General features: G+C 38.5%; 1 protein-coding gene across 2 annotated transcripts in view; it reads right to left on the bottom strand.

Moving 5' to 3' along the window:
• kcnab1b (potassium voltage-gated channel subfamily A regulatory beta subunit 1b) overlaps nt 1-17,081 on the bottom strand; it is a 36,597-nt gene that overhangs the window by 13,414 nt on the left and 6,102 nt on the right. The window contains exons 1-6 of one of the 2 annotated variants that reach the window (XM_020922755.2): nt 16,585-16,872; nt 15,651-16,060; nt 5,295-5,338; nt 1,615-1,652; nt 545-624; nt 75-119 (exon numbers count right to left, since the gene is read on the bottom strand). In XM_020922755.2, coding sequence (XP_020778414.1) covers nt 75-119; nt 545-624; nt 1,615-1,652; nt 5,295-5,338; nt 15,651-15,865 — 422 coding nt within the window. In that variant the 5' untranslated portion in view covers nt 15,866-16,060; nt 16,585-16,872. Of the gene's footprint in view, nt 1-74; nt 120-544; nt 625-1,614; nt 1,653-5,294; nt 5,339-15,650; nt 16,061-16,584; nt 16,873-17,081 lie in introns of those variants that run through there. The other variant, XM_055152118.1, reaches the window with a different exon arrangement.

Here is a 17,081-nt window from a genome sequence, read left to right as displayed (position 1 = left end):
TACTTCTTATTTAAGCTGTCTTTCTACAAACTCTTATGCTGGCCTAATTTCAATCTTTAGAGGGCGGACTTTACCTCCAGCACTTTTTCTTGATGATGTTTCCTAGAATTATCTCTGCTCTGTGAGGAGAAAAGAAGATGATAAGATTAGATGTGTGACTTGTACAGGGCTGTTATCTGTCATCTACAGTTTATATACCACTGTTACGGGATGTAATACCTCATTCAAACTGTCTGCTGTGTGTGCTCTAGCAATCTTCTGATTAATATTCATGTCCATACGACTACATTGTCCTAGCATTATCTAGGTGACAATGTCTGGCCTGATAGGTTAAGATGGAGCTCTGTGAACATAATGGGAAGCCTCTAGCGATGAATACAATTATGTAAATTGCTTTCAAGTCACGGCCAGCCTGTTTTAAACTTCTTGACATGAATAATTTGTGGTCTGCACCTTGTTACCACCTTGTGCCCTACGAGGTAAAAGGAACTGATAAGAGGAGGGGAGTCCGTCACTGTAAACAATCTGCAGAGGCATGACTTACTTCCCCCCAGAGTAGACCTCCGCTGTGTCAAACAGGTTAACCCCGCTCTCATAGGCGATAGTCATCAGCTGTTCTGCCACCTGACATGACAAAAGGCAAAAGTGAAGCAGTGCCCAGTCATGAATTGAAATTATTCTACGTATGTTCATTAGAAAAAATACAGATTATAATTCAAGTATTACTGTTATTATCCCTTCACTACTCAATGCATATCATTATATTACACTATTACTTACCCTAATACCGTAGCTCATTTAGAATTTTTTTAAATGTCAAAAGTACAATTTGTGCTTTTTAACCCTCCATATTTAGTAATAAACAATATGTTGATCTTCATTTTACAGTTCAAGTCTAAATAAATAATCCAATGATTATAGAGAACCATTACACAAACATTTAAAAGCTCTTAAAAGTTAACATTGACAAATAAGTGTGTGATCTGTAACTTCCGTGTATTGTACTCAAAAATGAAATTCACTTTCAATAAACTGTAAATATGAGATTACATCATAAAGAATTACCACAGTCAACTGAAAAAGGGAAAATATAAGTTTATGTTTGCTTTACAGCTGAGTAAATTTTCTGGGTTTATTTCTATCTACATCTTGTACCAGCAATAGGTTTTCAAAGTGATGAGAAACTATAACCGTTGCCATGATAATTGCCCCGTTAAAATTAAATCTTATATCTTCTGCATGGGCAAAAAGTCAAAATGTTGCATACACCAGGAAGCTGAAATCCCTGAAAAACCCAGGTCTTGTTGTACCGATGTAAGCCTCAGCTGCTGCCAGGCTCATAAACCTCTACGAGGGCAGAGATCCCCCCATTTCCAAGGCTGCATTACTTCTTAATAATTGGTGGATATGACTTGTCCTGTAGACCTTGGACAAACCCAACAGGGACCCAGCAATCATACAAGGATGTTGATGTCATAAAGATGTTTACGGCCTTAAATGTTTTTTTTTTTTTTACCAACTCTCACCCATGGGAGCTGTGTAATGGATGTCTACTATTCTCAAAGTTCGGGTCTGCTTATGAGCCGTGACATGCTGAAGGATTTGATGCCTTACCTCATCAGTGATCTGACCTCCGAATGTTACCCAAGTGCCTGTCGGAAAAATCAAATCACATAAATTCACTTTTTGGAACAAACAAAAGCACGCCGCCTTCTGCATTTCAAACATCGACAAAGACATTAGTCATGAATTAATTATTACTGTGACATTTTAGGACAAGAATCTCCCCCTCCCCCACCCATGTCTCAGTACAACCACAGGCTAATGTCAAGACTGAGCTTTGATGGAAACAATTAGAAGAGACTGACTGTCGGATTAGTTTTATGACTGGTGGCTAATCAGCAGCTGTTGTACTTTTTTTGACTTGTCATGTGTTGTTTGATACATCATAGTTTTAATTCAACATCTTTACCAGCAGACCTGGGCAATTAATCAAAAGACTGTGAAACAGTCATGTCAATGATATGGTTGGGGTTTTGGAATCCAGTGGTGTTCAGTCAATCCTCTGTCAGTAAAAGCATTTAGTTTGGAGCACAGTTCAAACTCTGTAGGGAAAAAATTGTTATTTATAGTTAGGTATAGTATTTTTTGTGTTATATGGCATAGATTAGAAGAACACGTACTACTGATTTTCTGAACATAAACAATACAAAGGGATGTTTTTATTTTGTTTAACGAAATAAAATAAGATTGAAAACTGAGATTGATGAATATGAAAAAAAATTTTACCCTCGAGCACATGATGGAGGGTGTAGAGCTAGTCCAGTGTTTCGCAACCAGGATGAAAAACACACTGCTCCTCCTGAATCCGAGGTTCAAGTATCAGTCAGATTCTCCTCTCCAGCCCTGGAATAGACCTTATTGCGGAGACTGAGGAGTGTGATTCCCTTGTAGTTGAAACATACCCCTTCTTAAACAGAGGAACCACCAGTCTGCCAGTCCAGAGGTACTGTCCTCAACTGCCACACAGTGTTGCAGAGACGTGTCACCAAAGACAGCCCCACAACATCCAGAGACTTAAGATACTCAAGACAGATCTCACCCACCCCCAGAGCCTTTCTACTGAGGAGCTTGCCAACCACCTCAGTTGTTCAGACTGAGACTTCAGCCAAGGTGATAGATGAATCTGCCCCCAAGTTCCTGACCCCTGCTTCCTCTTCGAAAGATCTGATGGTGAGATTGAAGAGATCCTCAACGTATCCCTTCTACCGTCCGACAACATCCCCAGTCAAGGTCTTCAGCTCTCCACCTGCATTGTAAAAAGTCCTGAGGCGTCGAACAGTTTGCCAGAATTTATTTGAGGCTGCCCAAATCCTCCATGGATTCCCCAAACTCCTTCCAACATCAAGTTTTTGCCTCTGTGACAGTATGGGCTGCAGCACGTTTGGCCTATCTGTACCCATCAACTGCCTCAGGAGTCCAACGAGCCAACAGCTCGATAAAACTCCTTCTTCAGCCTGACGGCATCCATTACTTTTGGCATCCACCACCAAGTTCGGGGATTGCCACCATGACAGGCACCACATACCTTACGACTACAGCTACAAGCAACCACATCGACAATAGAGGTCGAGAACATAGGCCCCATGGACTCCATGTCCCTAGCCTCCCCCAGGATCTGGGAGACGCTCTCCCAGAGGTGTGAGTTGAAGGTCCTCCTGACAGAGGGCTCTGCCATATGTTCCCAGCGGACCCTCAAGATACACTTGGGTCTGCCAGGTCTTTTAAGTCATAATGTTATAAATGTAATCATAACACCTTTGTTAAAGTTGCACTAAGTAACTTTTCTGGTAGGAGGATCTGACACCTGCTTGATGATGTTATTGCGTTGCCTGAAATGTTCCACAGTCTGGCATGTCTTGCCATACTGTCTGGCATTTACTCACATACAGATGATTTATAGCTAAAATATATATACTTTGAAAATATGTATTCTTGTAATTATTTCCATGTAGATAGATTATGTTTAATGGCATTCTACGGAACATTCTAGGCAAACAGTAACATTTACATATAGAAAAAACAGATGACAAACCTGTCATTAAAAAAGTGATGGTGCATAATTTCTGTAGTCCTGAAAAGCTGCACTTTTATAAAACAGTATGGTTTCTTTTAGCAAAATCAAATCCCTATCTGCTCTTCTTAAATCTACCAGATGTGTTATTTTCTGTTACCCAGTTGCAAATATGAATTTTGATTGTATACCTAGATTCCTGAAGACATTTTAATGGCCCCAGTAAAACAATGGCCCTTCTGTCGGCTTATACAGAATACAATATAACACCATACAAATGAGTTTTCCCCTATGCCTTGCTGTGCTGGTAAGAATGCATTTATCTTCATTTGTGCCTCGTCAGAATGTACCTTGCTTTATTATTCCTAGCTTAGCTCAAGTGGATTCTACTGTCAAAGGTTAAAGCAGGCACCATTATTATCACCAGTGTTTATTATGGGCCATCATAAACACCTATGTTGGTTGCAAAGGTCCAAATTAGCTTGAGGTCATGCAGGGTGCTCCTATAGTTAAGTCACAATGGTATAATGTCATTTCAAATGGCTTTTATTTACAATTTCCAGCCCATCTTTTCTCTGCTCATGATCCTGCAATGAGGCGCTTATAGTTATCCTGCCCTAATACCAAATAATGCAAGAGCTAGCAATAAATCTGCTGAGGTTCTATGTCATTTTTCACAACTGGGAAAGCCAATAAAACATTATATATAAATGCTATATTTAAATGTTTTTAATATCTTTGGGAGCCTTTGCTTAGCATTAGTATAGGTTGGGTTCACATTCAAGGATTTAATGTCACAATTTCAGATGGAGGGTAGGGGCCTGTGTAACTCTATAGGAGATTCCCTACCTAAACTTATCATCTACAAATATTGAACCTTATCATTATTTTTAATCAGTCAGTTGATCTGATGGCTTAAAGTTCTTTCAACAGAGAAGAATCACATCATTGGGGTTGAATAATGGCAACACTTTCTGGGATGCACTTATTTGGCTTTTTCTGTTGAGATACTAATGCCAATACTATAACTTAAAGTATCTGCTGATGAGCAATATCAACTGATACCGGTGCAGAGACTGAAAATGAGACTGAAAATATTGTTTATTTCCTTTAAACACAAATGGTGTGTGGTGAAAAAAATGTCCAAATGTTTTTTTGTGATTTATCATTTAAAGTAATTAGAGAACAGCTTTGAAAAATATTGTCGAGATGTCACATTAATTCAACCTATTGGGATAAAATTTGCTCAAAGGCGTCAGTCCTCTGTTACCTTGCAGAAGTGCATTAATTCTTACTGCTCATTTCTTGTGTACTAGCTAAAATCCTAAATAATGATCACTGGGCTGCGTCACATATTTGCTTTGCCAAGTTACGAAGCAGATAAAGTGGGGCACTTAAGAGATTTAGTGTATGAATGAGATCCATCAGGATGAATGATGGTGTTTATCCTCCTGTGCACACTGGCAATAACAGAGAGACTTGTTAGCTAAGACCCAAGCTGCTTTTTAAATATTTACATGTCGATATTAACAGTGTGCAAACAGCTTTGTGTTGCAGCATGGGACTTTCGTATCCATAAAAGATGTATGAGCTTTAGAGTGAGGAGATTTAATATTATGAAACAGCACCATTTCCTTCTGCTATATAACCTCTTTCACACACACACAGATGCTAAAGCTAATCGTTTTCCTTTAATGTTTAATGTTTGAAATGTACTTACCAAGGCCCAGACAAGAGACTCGCAAGCCAGACTTTCCCAGATTCCTAGAAAGCAAAAACACACACAAACATAAGTATTATGTTCTAGCGTGGAGTTAAGATGATTTTTTTGTTAGAGGTGAAAAAAAAAACCTGCAGTGAGTTCAGCTGCTGCCATGAACATTCTAATGAAAAAAGGGATTTTCAAGTTAAAGGTGAAGTATATACTACTTCTAGTTGAGGGCCCGCCACCTGCTTGTTTCCATGGAGATGGCACTGCTTTGCCTGGAATGTGCCAAAGTACTGTCATTAAACTTAGTAATCTCCATGGTGACAGGCAGTTGATGCCAAATTACAGGTCAGACCAGTGGATGAATGTTCCTCAAAGTATTTCTTGGCAATAAAAACACCTGATACTGAATAAATGAAAGACAATGTCATACTGTGAAACATGCCAAACAAAGTAAAAATTCAAGCAGATGCCAACCTGCATACCTGCAACCACCAGAGGAGATGCATCATTCACCTTTAATAAACATAGACAGGAACAACAACCAAGACTATTCAATAATGATGTGAAAAATATTAACACCAAAAATCAAAAAGTATATATTTTTGTTGAGAGTTGGTTTAGTAACAGCAGCTTATGTGTGGTGTGTGTGATCAAACTGGAGGGTCACCTTTATTACAACTGTGATTATGACTGAAGAGATTACAGAGTGGAGGACTGCTGACTTATTTCATCAATACAAGTCTCTAGTCTAGGTCTTGTCTCTTATGATGCTGAAAATATTCCACTCATATTAGGAATGACCCAAATCCAATTACAGCTTGTACCACAGCTGCAAGTTGTAGTGCTTTGTGACAAGTGCTGCCCTTCTTATTCAATTACACTTTCTACTGGGGAGCCGTCACTTTATTTTTTACAATGCCAAGCACTAGCGCAATCTCTCTTTTTTACAGTTTTTGCCCCCTGCATAAAATACAGACTTGCACTCATTGTAAAACATCAGCATTTTTTTTTCAAAAGACACCATTTGTTCCTTTTCTCACACGTTTTTGTCCTTTTTAAAAGGTGCACTGTGTAACTTGTCTGGTGGAGGGTCTGTCACCTGCTTGTCTCCATGGAGATATGGTTACAATGCTCCACAGTATGGCCATAAGCTTAAGAATCTCCATGGAAACTTGCAAGCCTACATTATAGGTTAGATTTGTAGAGAAGCGACTCCACTTTGACTTCACAGAGTAAGAGTGGATGTTTGTAAGATAATTTTGAGCAATACATAATGCCAGTAGTGGAATGGATGCAAGACAGATTAGTTTAATACCATACTGTGAACAATTTGAACCAAAGCATTAATGGAGACACACAGGTTGTGGACCCTCTCCAGAAAAGTTACAAAATGCATCTTTAACATTTCTGCTCTCAAACTCCCAGACAAAGCGCCTGCTATGTGTGACAGTCTAAATCCTGCTGGTTTGCTGCATCACATAGCCCTTTTAAAAATCATTAGCACCATGCAAGCTAACCTAATGCATCACAGTGAATAGCTCTAGCTTTTTTTTAGTCTTACATCTAGTTTTATTGCAACGATGAATTTCGCCGAGAGGGGAAAATTCATGTGGCGCCAATGTTTAATGACTAGCGTTTGACGGCGTAACAGGGAGAACAGATTGCTCTCCTTCCAGCCGCCACAGGTGTCTTCCAATAGTGTGATGTATGCGGTCTGTAGGAGGGAGACAAACTGTCACACGGGCATGGGCAGACTCGCACACAAATCCATTAGGGGAGTTGCACACAAGTAGTCATCTATAAAAGAAACCATTTGACAGGAGATATATTCCCTACGCATTTAAAGGTCCTGTTTTCTACAAAAATGACTCTTGTGATTTAAGCCATGTTTTGACATTCTTACCTCCTTAAAAAGATATCTGGAAGATATCTGGAGCTGTATTTTGTTTCATTCACACATGTTTGAGTAACCCTTTATTATTAGTCTCCAAAGCTCAAAACGCTCTGTTCCACCTTGTGATGTCATGAAGCGTTGGTTTTCAAGTTAACAGCTAGCTTTTACCTTTTTTCAGTACAGACTGGCAATTTCAGGGCTGAAATCAATGATTTTAGAGAAGGTATATAGATTTTAAAAATGCAGTGGAGCACTTAATACCACATGACATGACTGTAATACCACATGACATGACAAGGTAGGGTTTTCCACTTGAGAGAAGAACTCAGCCCAAAAATGTAGAGTTTGTGTGTTAAACATGTGCGAATGAAACAAAACACAACTCCAGATATGTTTTTGATGAAGAAACAACATTATAACAGATCAAGAAAATTGTAATATAGGCTCTTTCTTTTAGCACAAGTATCTGTCTTTGTGTTTCTCGTCATTTACTCATTACAGTAACTGATGAGGCTGTAAAACGGCCAGCAGCTGTGTAGGACTAATGGTCTGAGCCAGTCAAAATGAAGGCGCACTAATCCAAGGCCTTACTATATACATGCCCTGGGCTAATTCAATTTGGTGGACAACACTTGGGAGGAAAAAACACGCCTGCCTGCATCGAAGATCACAGAAATGTTTGTAAAAGCACTTTCCAAATGCAAATCTAGATGTTGATTCTGTCTGATCAATTATTAAGAGTGAGTGGGTTTTGGTGTACTACGCAAGCAAGACTGTGCACTGTGATGATGGAAATATTAGGTTATATGCGATACTGTGGTGGGCTAATTAGTTAGAATCCACTTATTATGAACATAAATCAAAGTCAGGAGCAAAACAAAGTAACACAACAAACACACAGGTAAAGTTGGTGTTCATGTGATACCTTAATTTAGCTCAGCATAATGAGTCAGCAATTTTAGACTAATAGATTAGGTTTGAAAATAGTAAACTTGCTTTAAAACAACACCACATAACTTTATGAAGGAGGCTGTTTCCACAGTAATAGGAAGTTATAAACATCCTTTGGATGGAATTGAGGCAACATACAGGGGATTACTATAATTATGCACATAGATAAGATGTGTTTCTTTTAAATTTATTATCCTAAATGAATATTAAGACTTCACATTATACTGAATACTAAAACTATATTTCATTCTTCCTAACCTTTTGTTTTCTGACCCACATTATCAGAATCACACCTGAATAGGTTTAAACAAAACAAAATAAAAACCCTCTAGAAGAATAGAATAGATTCCCATAGAGACTCTGTTGTTGTTTCCTTTCACAGTCATTTCCACAATAAACAGGCTAACAGGCACATTTAATTTTCTAAAACCGCAGACACTCTTTGTGGAACTGTATTTTGGAAATCCTCTATTATTCAAGCTAAATTTGCATGAGCTGGTTTGAATGCCTAATAGATTCTGATAAACCAGCTCTGACTTATGTATTACTGTCCATTTTCAAAGAAAATCTTGAAATCTAATCATTAACTACTAAAATGCATAGGTTTAACTGACAAGAAAACAAACAAAACAGAAAGTTACATAAAAACATGTCTATACTTTTAAAGATAATCATTTGAAAGAAGATGTTGGTCTGAACAAATGTACTCATAAACAACACTATGATCCAGCCAGTGTGCTCCTGTCCCTTGCGCTTGGATGGTGTCCAAAACAAGCCTTGAAGTAAAATGACAAATGAGTCATTTGAAGACGCCCCCTCACACAACCTGTCACCACTTATAAACATCCAGTGAGCTGCTACTGTATAGAAACACTGCTATTCTTAGTGATTCTCTAAATGATATAAATTCGAGCTAAACATCTGGTGCATCTGGTGGTGCTAAAACATGTAGCGGACTGTGAGGAAGGATATTAATACATTTAAAAAAATATATTTAGGATTGATAGTAAGCTCTGTGTGTATTTGCATATGCCATTGTCAAGTTTAAAGAAGACAGATATTGCTTCTTTTTGAGTATCAAGTTGTTAACTATAACATAGGCAGATCATAATTTCACATTTTGTCCATTGTCAAGGGTAATATTTAAAATGCCTATATAATATAAACTGGTCCATTGACTTCTAGTTGAAAACTGCAGAGCTGAGAGATGCTGCCTCTTCACAGTGGCAGTTCAGTTCACTGTAGCAAGCAGCAGATTTTTATTTACTCTTATTTGAAAAATGTGTGTGACATTTCTGAACCCAACAGCTAGTATGTGTATAGTATCTCCAAGAGGATACAACTTACAATATCTCAGTTTTAGTACTTGACATTAAACGTGTTCGGTTTTTTTATACGTAACATGTCATATTTTCAGAATGTTCAAATTGTGAATCTTTGTTACTGTTGTTGAAAATGACTTTTGTAAAACTGGCTACAGCAACACTGTGCATTTCAACCCTGATATTGGCTTGTTCAAATCAATACCTGAGCACCTGGATCAATGTTGCAGATAAATAAGAAACTCCTCTCTGGAGGGGGATTAAAGTGGACTACGCAAACCCACACAAGGCAGTCTTGATGGGCAGAGGGATTAACCAACACCCACCTCTTCAGTTCCCATCGTCTCCTCTGATGCCAACCGTAATGTAGTTATCAAAATAATACTGTACATTAGAAAGAAAAAAAGTGGGTTCTATACTAAATATATAGAAGCCAAAGCCTGTGTGGGTGGGTGAAAAGTATAGGGGGAGTGAAATCAAGCAGTTTGAGGGATAAACGAGCAGATTAACTATGAAAGGAAGGGTTACGGAGGAGAGAGAATAACTGACAAAGCCTACAGGCAATATATGCTTCTAGTAACCAATGACATAGCAAGGAGAGGAGGAGAGAGGCAGAGAGACAAACACGGACTGAGGCGTGTGGAGTAGAAAGTCCAAGCCCCAAGTCTGAGCAGATCAAACGCCCTCTACAGATAAAGCATAACACAGAATGGGAAATGAGAAATGACAGCCATCTCCCACAGGGTCCAGTCACGGAAATGTTTGGAAACTGTGGATAGCAATGCCGAATGTAGACTCATATTCCAAGGTTTTCATCAAGACTGCAGTCTGAGTTGAACTGTAAAGAGAAATCCCATGAAGCGGACAGCACCAGGGCTATATTTACAACAAGGAAAGATTCAACTATTGTATTGAAAAACTTGTGGGCAGATGTGAAAACAGAGATACAGAACAGAGGCAATGAGAAAGCCAGTCTATAAAAATCACAATATCAAAGAGACACAAGGGAGAAAAGACTTGTCAGATTGGAGAAACATGCATCTGGAACAATATTCACGCAATGGGCCAACAGCAAAAACATAGACAGCAACTCCCAAATCCTATATTGGCTTGTTAATAAGGCACTGCACACACATTAGAGACCAAGTTATAGCATACATAATAGGCTACTAATCCTCCAGTTAGTTACTCTTGTCCATTAACTTCTTGGGTTCTTTTTAAAGGTGCACTGTGCAACTTTTCTTTTGGAGGGTCCTGCCACCTGCTTGTCTCCATGGAGATATTGCTTTCCCTGGAATGTTCCATGGTATTACATTAAACATTTCCATCTAGCATTTATTCCGTTTGGTTGTTTCTATTGCTCAAAAAGACAACAATTCCTTATGCAAATAGTGGTGACTCTCCACAACATCTAAATTGTAATGTAGCAAAGTGCTGTAACACCCTAGTCTCCCTTGTGATAGCTAGGTTTCATTTATATTAATGGAACATTCTAGACAAAGCAATAACATTTCCAGAGAGACAAGCAGGTGGCTGACTCTCCACTAGAAATGTTAGGCAGTGCACCTTTATGTAAAGACAAAGGACTGCCTTTACCTTGTCGACATGTTTCGACTGCTAGCTGCAAGCAATCTTCAGATTAGTCCTACTTCGTATTTTATCTTTAAAAAGAACCCAAGAAGTTAATGTGCAAAAGATGTACAAAATGAACATTCTTGTTTTAGGTACTCCTGTCCATATAGATCAAGATCTAGAAAGAAGATGCTGGACTGAGATGCCCATTGCTCCTGACAGGTCTCCCCAGTGGAAAGGCAGTGAAATTAATTGCATTTTAACCGAAATCAAGATCCCATCATTTCTAATAGTAATGATATGCTTGGATCTTTTAACGTGGTCTACAGCAAAACCTCCATCAATAAAAGCATGTGGTTTGGTTTGGAGTTCAGACTACTGAGGAATTAAAAAAAAATTAAAAGTCTTGTTTATGTTCAGGAAACTAATATTGGAAGCAATTTAATGTTTTTTAATATGACAAAATAAAATAAATAAGTGAGAAGAAAAAAAATATGTAAATGTATAATATCAATTTGCACAAACAACAAAGGAAAATATATAAATATACTAAGTGCATCGTTTGAACAACTGACTGTTTCATTTCAGTGCTCTCTATTCACTGCTGCCACTTGAGGAGATAAAGTCCAAAGTGTATTTGCAAAGCAGTGATATTATAAAGCCATTATAATCTCACAAAGCCTTTTTGTTAGGACCTTTAATTAAAACGCACACAGCACAAAAAGCTGGTGGTGCTTTCACTGAGAGACTGCTACCTTGGGGCTTGTTTGGTCCAGAGGCAAACACAAACTAAAAAATACTGTTTAGTAGCACTATCATTATTACAGCTGTAAATCACATCACTAGACTCACATTCAAAATAACAAAAATACATTTATTTACCTGAGTGTGATAAAACTTCAGTTGAAATAGTAAAATGGGGAGTTTATGCACTGGCACACTGTATAATCACACAAACTCACTCTCAAACTTGATCAAGATTTATGAACCAGAATTTCTCAAGCAATATCATTATAAACAAGAAGACTGCATTGAAGAACCTGGGCTCATCTCCACTGTAGCTATTAAAAACCTCTCATCTAAAGTAAGCAAGTGATTTGTCCTTACGTTTTTGCTGACGCGTACTTATGCTGTTATTATAACAGCTGTATAATTAATCTGCCATTCACAATTACGGTGTACACCTTGGCATTTCAAAGCAGACAATATGGCAAGATCACCAGTTATATGAGATTTTACCACAGGAAAATGTGCTTTGTAGAATTTAATATTATAATATAATATATAATAATTTTGTGAAATCTAAAGGGAGATGATACCAGTATGTTGGCTGAGAGGGTTTCAAAGTTTATTAAATAGTGAGTCAAATGATTTTTAATTAGCGTGACTGAGCTAGCGGGTCCATCAGTGCAATAGGACTTTTGTATTGTGGCTGCAAGGAAACAAATGAGATAACTTTTTAGCTAAAGTTTGACAGACGCTATAGATAGTTTCTAGTGTGGGCATTCGACCATGAAATAAGACGGCTGTTTGCTGAAAAGTGCTCGCTATTAATAACAGTTTGAAGAATAACAGCTGTTGAATATTAATGGTAGCATTATAACTGCAGTTTTTAGAAGGCTTTAATTAGGTCTGGGTGATAATAGTTTTATGTTTGGTTTTTAATAAATCACGATTTTTATAATGCATTTTGTCTTACTAATAGACATAATTTTCTGAGTATCAACAAGACAAACCTTTTACTTGTGTCTTGATTAAAAATACCAAAGAACATAATTAGGAAAAAAATTAAGATTCAGATTTTATTAACTAGCCCTAGCTTTAGTGAAACCAAACACAACAATTGTAGAAAGCTCAAAAAGTTTACAAAAAGCACGAATAGCCACACCTATAACGAGAGTAATGTTACTTCAAAATATTACTCAAGTAAAAGTACAAAGTAGGGGTCTAAGAAATGTCAAACAAACAAACAAATAAAAACATATCTGATGCAAGAAACACAAATGTTCAAATCATTTCATATTGTTCACATAAAGCTTTAGTCAAAACGTTTACTCAAGTAAGAGTAGTGTAAGTTTTATAAAAAATATTACTTAAAGGTGCACTGTGTAACATTTCTAAGGTCTTTATTACAATTCAGATCTGTGGAGACTCGCCCCTATTCACAGAAGTAATTATTGTATTTTAGAGCACTAGAAACACCTACAATCAATAAATACTCGATGGAAATGTTTGATGTAATACTATGGAATATTCCAGGGAAAGCAAAATGTCCATGGAGACAAGCCGGTGGCGGACCCTCCAAAAGAAAAGTCAAGCAGAGCACCTTCAAAAAGAACCCAAGAAGTTAATGGACATGCAACAAACTCTCCATGGAGGCAAGCAGTTGGCGGCCCCTCTACCAGAGATGTTGCACAGTCTACCTTTAAACAGAAGTGAAAGTAAAAGTATGCTACTAGATTTCTTCATAAAGTTACTCAAGTGAATGTAACTGAGTAAATGTAAGTGACTAACCTCAGCCATTTGTAAGCAAAACGATGCATTCATGTCAGCTTGTTACAATTACGACAAATATATTGTGTAACCCAGTGTGCACTTTATTTTACAGCAGTGTACAAGACTTGTCTGCTAGCCTGTGTCCGCACTGGTCCACAAAGCCAACAGAAGGGGATTCTGCGTGCCCATCTGCAGTGAATAAACCAAGCGGAAGCCTCCAGAACCTCCTGAACTGTCAAAAGGCCGTCTGCTACCTCACGACATTCACACACTGTAGTCTGAGGTAACCAGGCGTGCACCCTTCATCATCACCACCATCTTCATCACCATCGCTCCAGCAACATTAGGCTTGTTTGACTTAAGCTGTTTTGTTTTGAATATATTATATTGTGCTTAGATTGTCGTGATAACCCAACACGCTTTTATATATGCGGATACAGGGGCTTATAATAGTATTGTACCTAAACTGCATATTGACGCCCATACTTTAAGATGCTATGATTCACAGTAACAGATACAATAACTGACATTTCATGTGTAACAATAATGCCAGTAGTAGTCAGAAAAGAAATGACATCTTCAGCTACATATTTACATAAACATAAACCACAATACTGGCAGTTTAAAAAATGAAAGTCATGCCTTTAAGAGTTATAGATTGGAAAGTAAATACTGAAATAAAAAGTCAACCGAAACAAATGATAGCTTTTCATTTTAATTGAGACAAACTTCAAAATAGCAACTTGGACCAAGGCTTTGTGAATGTCCAGCCAGTTCGTACAATGGCGTCATTGGACTTGTTGGAAACTGCTAACAGATTGGAGATGGCCATTTCAATGTTGTTATGGAAACGAGATGAGACTGTGCGACAAGCTCGTTCTTATCACACTTTTTAACTCTTCTGCATGTTATTGGATCTCATCCTATTGGTAAATTGCAATTTTTATGAGCTGACCCCAACGAGCAAACTTTTAATAGAGATGGCCATTTTCCAATTTGTGCTCGAACACAGCCTAGCACTCTTTCTGACAGTTTCCCTCTCTCATGGCAGCCCCTCCAGAGAGTTAAGGCAGCGAGGTGAGAGATACTATTTCCCTGTTCGGTCTGGGTTAAGAGCCCACTCATAGAGATAAGACAGCATTGTTTACGTGGCCAAGCCTTGTTATAACGCCCACACGCACTCATGGGGGTCCTCATGTGCGCCTCTGTAGCACTTGAGCAGCCACTTATTGAAAACAGCAGGTGGATGGGTCAGAGGTGAGAAGGAGAGTGATGGGTGTGAAGCAGGTTAGAAGAGGTGGATAGTAAAATATTGGCCATTGACGCGCTAAGATAATAGCCATCCACGTGAACATTCTACACAACATGAAAACATTCAGTTTTTTTTTTTCCATGGTGCTCTGTACAACACAAATCATCATATCCATCAGTCCTAATCTTGAATAATGGTTACATTTGCTTTGCTTTGTGCGTAAAAATAAACAGAGAAAACAAATGTATGTCTCTGAAAGGTACAAAACAAAAAGATCAGATTCACACTGAAAGATGCACGCACACACACACACACAGCCCACTCATCACCTGTCATTGCTTTCATTTATCTAGTTTATAGTTGATTACAAAAATTTGATTTCTTAGACTTTAGGGCTGGAACTTACGATTATTTTAGTAGTAGTCTAGTCTTTTTATTTGTGTGTTTTTTTTATCATTATTATTAGTAATATTAATTGAATACAATCAAACTATTATTGCGATTATACATTGAGATGTTTAAATAAAATAAAATCATATAAAGTTTCAAATGTAGTGACTGAAGGCATCTGTGATAGAGAATATTTACAAAAAAGTGCTGTATGATAAAAATCACATTGTTTTTGACATTTTTATCCAATAATGCAGCTGTCTTTGTTATAAAGGGTTGATTACAATTCTAAAAATACAATTATGATTATTTTAAAAGTCAACTAGTTACAATTACTCTGATTAACTGTCCCAGGCCCATTAGACTGCATATTGAGTAATACTGATATAAGTATGTTGATATGTATCTTTGTACTTTTCTTTTCTCTATATATGGGTGAAGTATGAGGCTATAGAGAGAGCAACTGAATGGTGATGGAGGGTACATACCGATACTTCATGCCTGTTTGCTTGGCGGTGGACTCCTTTAGGTTGTGGTGGTAGCGGTGAGTGAAGGAGCCCAGGCTGCGGGCGATCAGGGCCACTGTGCGGAAGCGTGCACGGGCCTGGCTGGCTGAGTTGGGGCTGGTGGCATTCTGTTTGCTGTGCTCACCATTCCGTGGGGCCTTTAGCCCGTGGTCTGTGCACGCAAAAGACACCTGCATGGCTATGGGCGAGCCAAAGACCTCTAGTGAAGGAGAACTGTGGAGACTCTGCCCCACAATGCAGATTTAAATATAGTGTACACTGTTAATATTTAGATAGGGAATCTCAAGCCGGCGTAGAGTCTATACTGAACATAGCTGCAGAGGTGTGTAGCTTGGTGAATGCAGAGCTGGGATCCTGCACCGTCACGCCACCTGAAACATGGGAAGGATGGAAGTGAAGGAGAAAGATGGAGGAGAAGAAGTAACTTGTAAGTTGCTTGAAGAGTCACTCAGTTTAAAAACAAGAGTTGAGCAAAAGAGGGAAATCCATGTGTCCGCAAGTTTTACACGGTCTCCCACAACGGGGTAACATAACAAATGAAGAGTAATTTGTCCTACTTTTTTCACCCAGTACTGTTTCAACCTATACTACAGTTTCTAACAAGAAAGGTCTCTACTCTCTATTGATTATCCCGCTCAACAATTCATGATTGCATTTGAATTGCTTTGCCTTTTGGTGCTTTGCTTTGCTGTGTTGCCTGAACTTGTAGATGTTTCAGGAGTCTTTCTTACACCACTAAGCTTCTTATCCAAACACCTGGTGTGAGCCAAGTACACTGCAGCAGTATCTCAGTGTATACACTTTTACACACTTGCACATCTGACAAAATAGGGTCACAGCAAAGCCCACAGTAACACATTTGCACAAGACCATTACTGAAAACATGTGTTCTTACATGAAATTAGTTGATCAATCACTTCAAAACAACGCAGACAAATCAGACTCCTCTCCCTTAACTTTCAAATGAGCAAAGTGGACGTGCAAAGGTTCACATCCCCAAAAGAACAGCTGGTGTTTTTGTCCTCAAATATGTCCTCTGCCACTGTCCCATCTCCAAAGTCCCTAATGCAGCAGGTTTGTGATCCTCTTCGGCTCCAGCAGTGAGACAGCCCTGTTGTGGTAGCGCGCCTCTGCAATAGTAACGGACAAACGGAGAAGAGGATGAGAAAGAGGAAGCATGGTACTTGAGTTCAGACATAAGAATGAGAGCACAGATGCAGTGAGGAGGCGAGAGAGGGAGGACTGCACAGTGAATGGGGAGAGAGAGAAAGAGAGAGAGAGAGAGAGAGAGAGAGAGAGAGAGAGAGAGAGAGAGAGAGAGAGAGAGAGAGAGAGAGAGAGAGCAGTGGTGTGTATGTGTGTGAAGGCTACACCGGCACGGACTGACTGACT

The sequence above is a fragment of the Boleophthalmus pectinirostris genome, unplaced genomic scaffold (genome assembly GCF_026225935.1).
Source record: "Boleophthalmus pectinirostris isolate CB_2022bp ecotype Guang Dong unplaced genomic scaffold, ASM2622593v1 HiC_scaffold_16, whole genome shotgun sequence".
In the NCBI taxonomy this organism is placed as follows: domain Eukaryota; kingdom Metazoa; phylum Chordata; class Actinopteri; order Gobiiformes; family Gobiidae; genus Boleophthalmus; species Boleophthalmus pectinirostris.
This window is presented reverse-complemented; position numbering and strand designations above follow the sequence as displayed.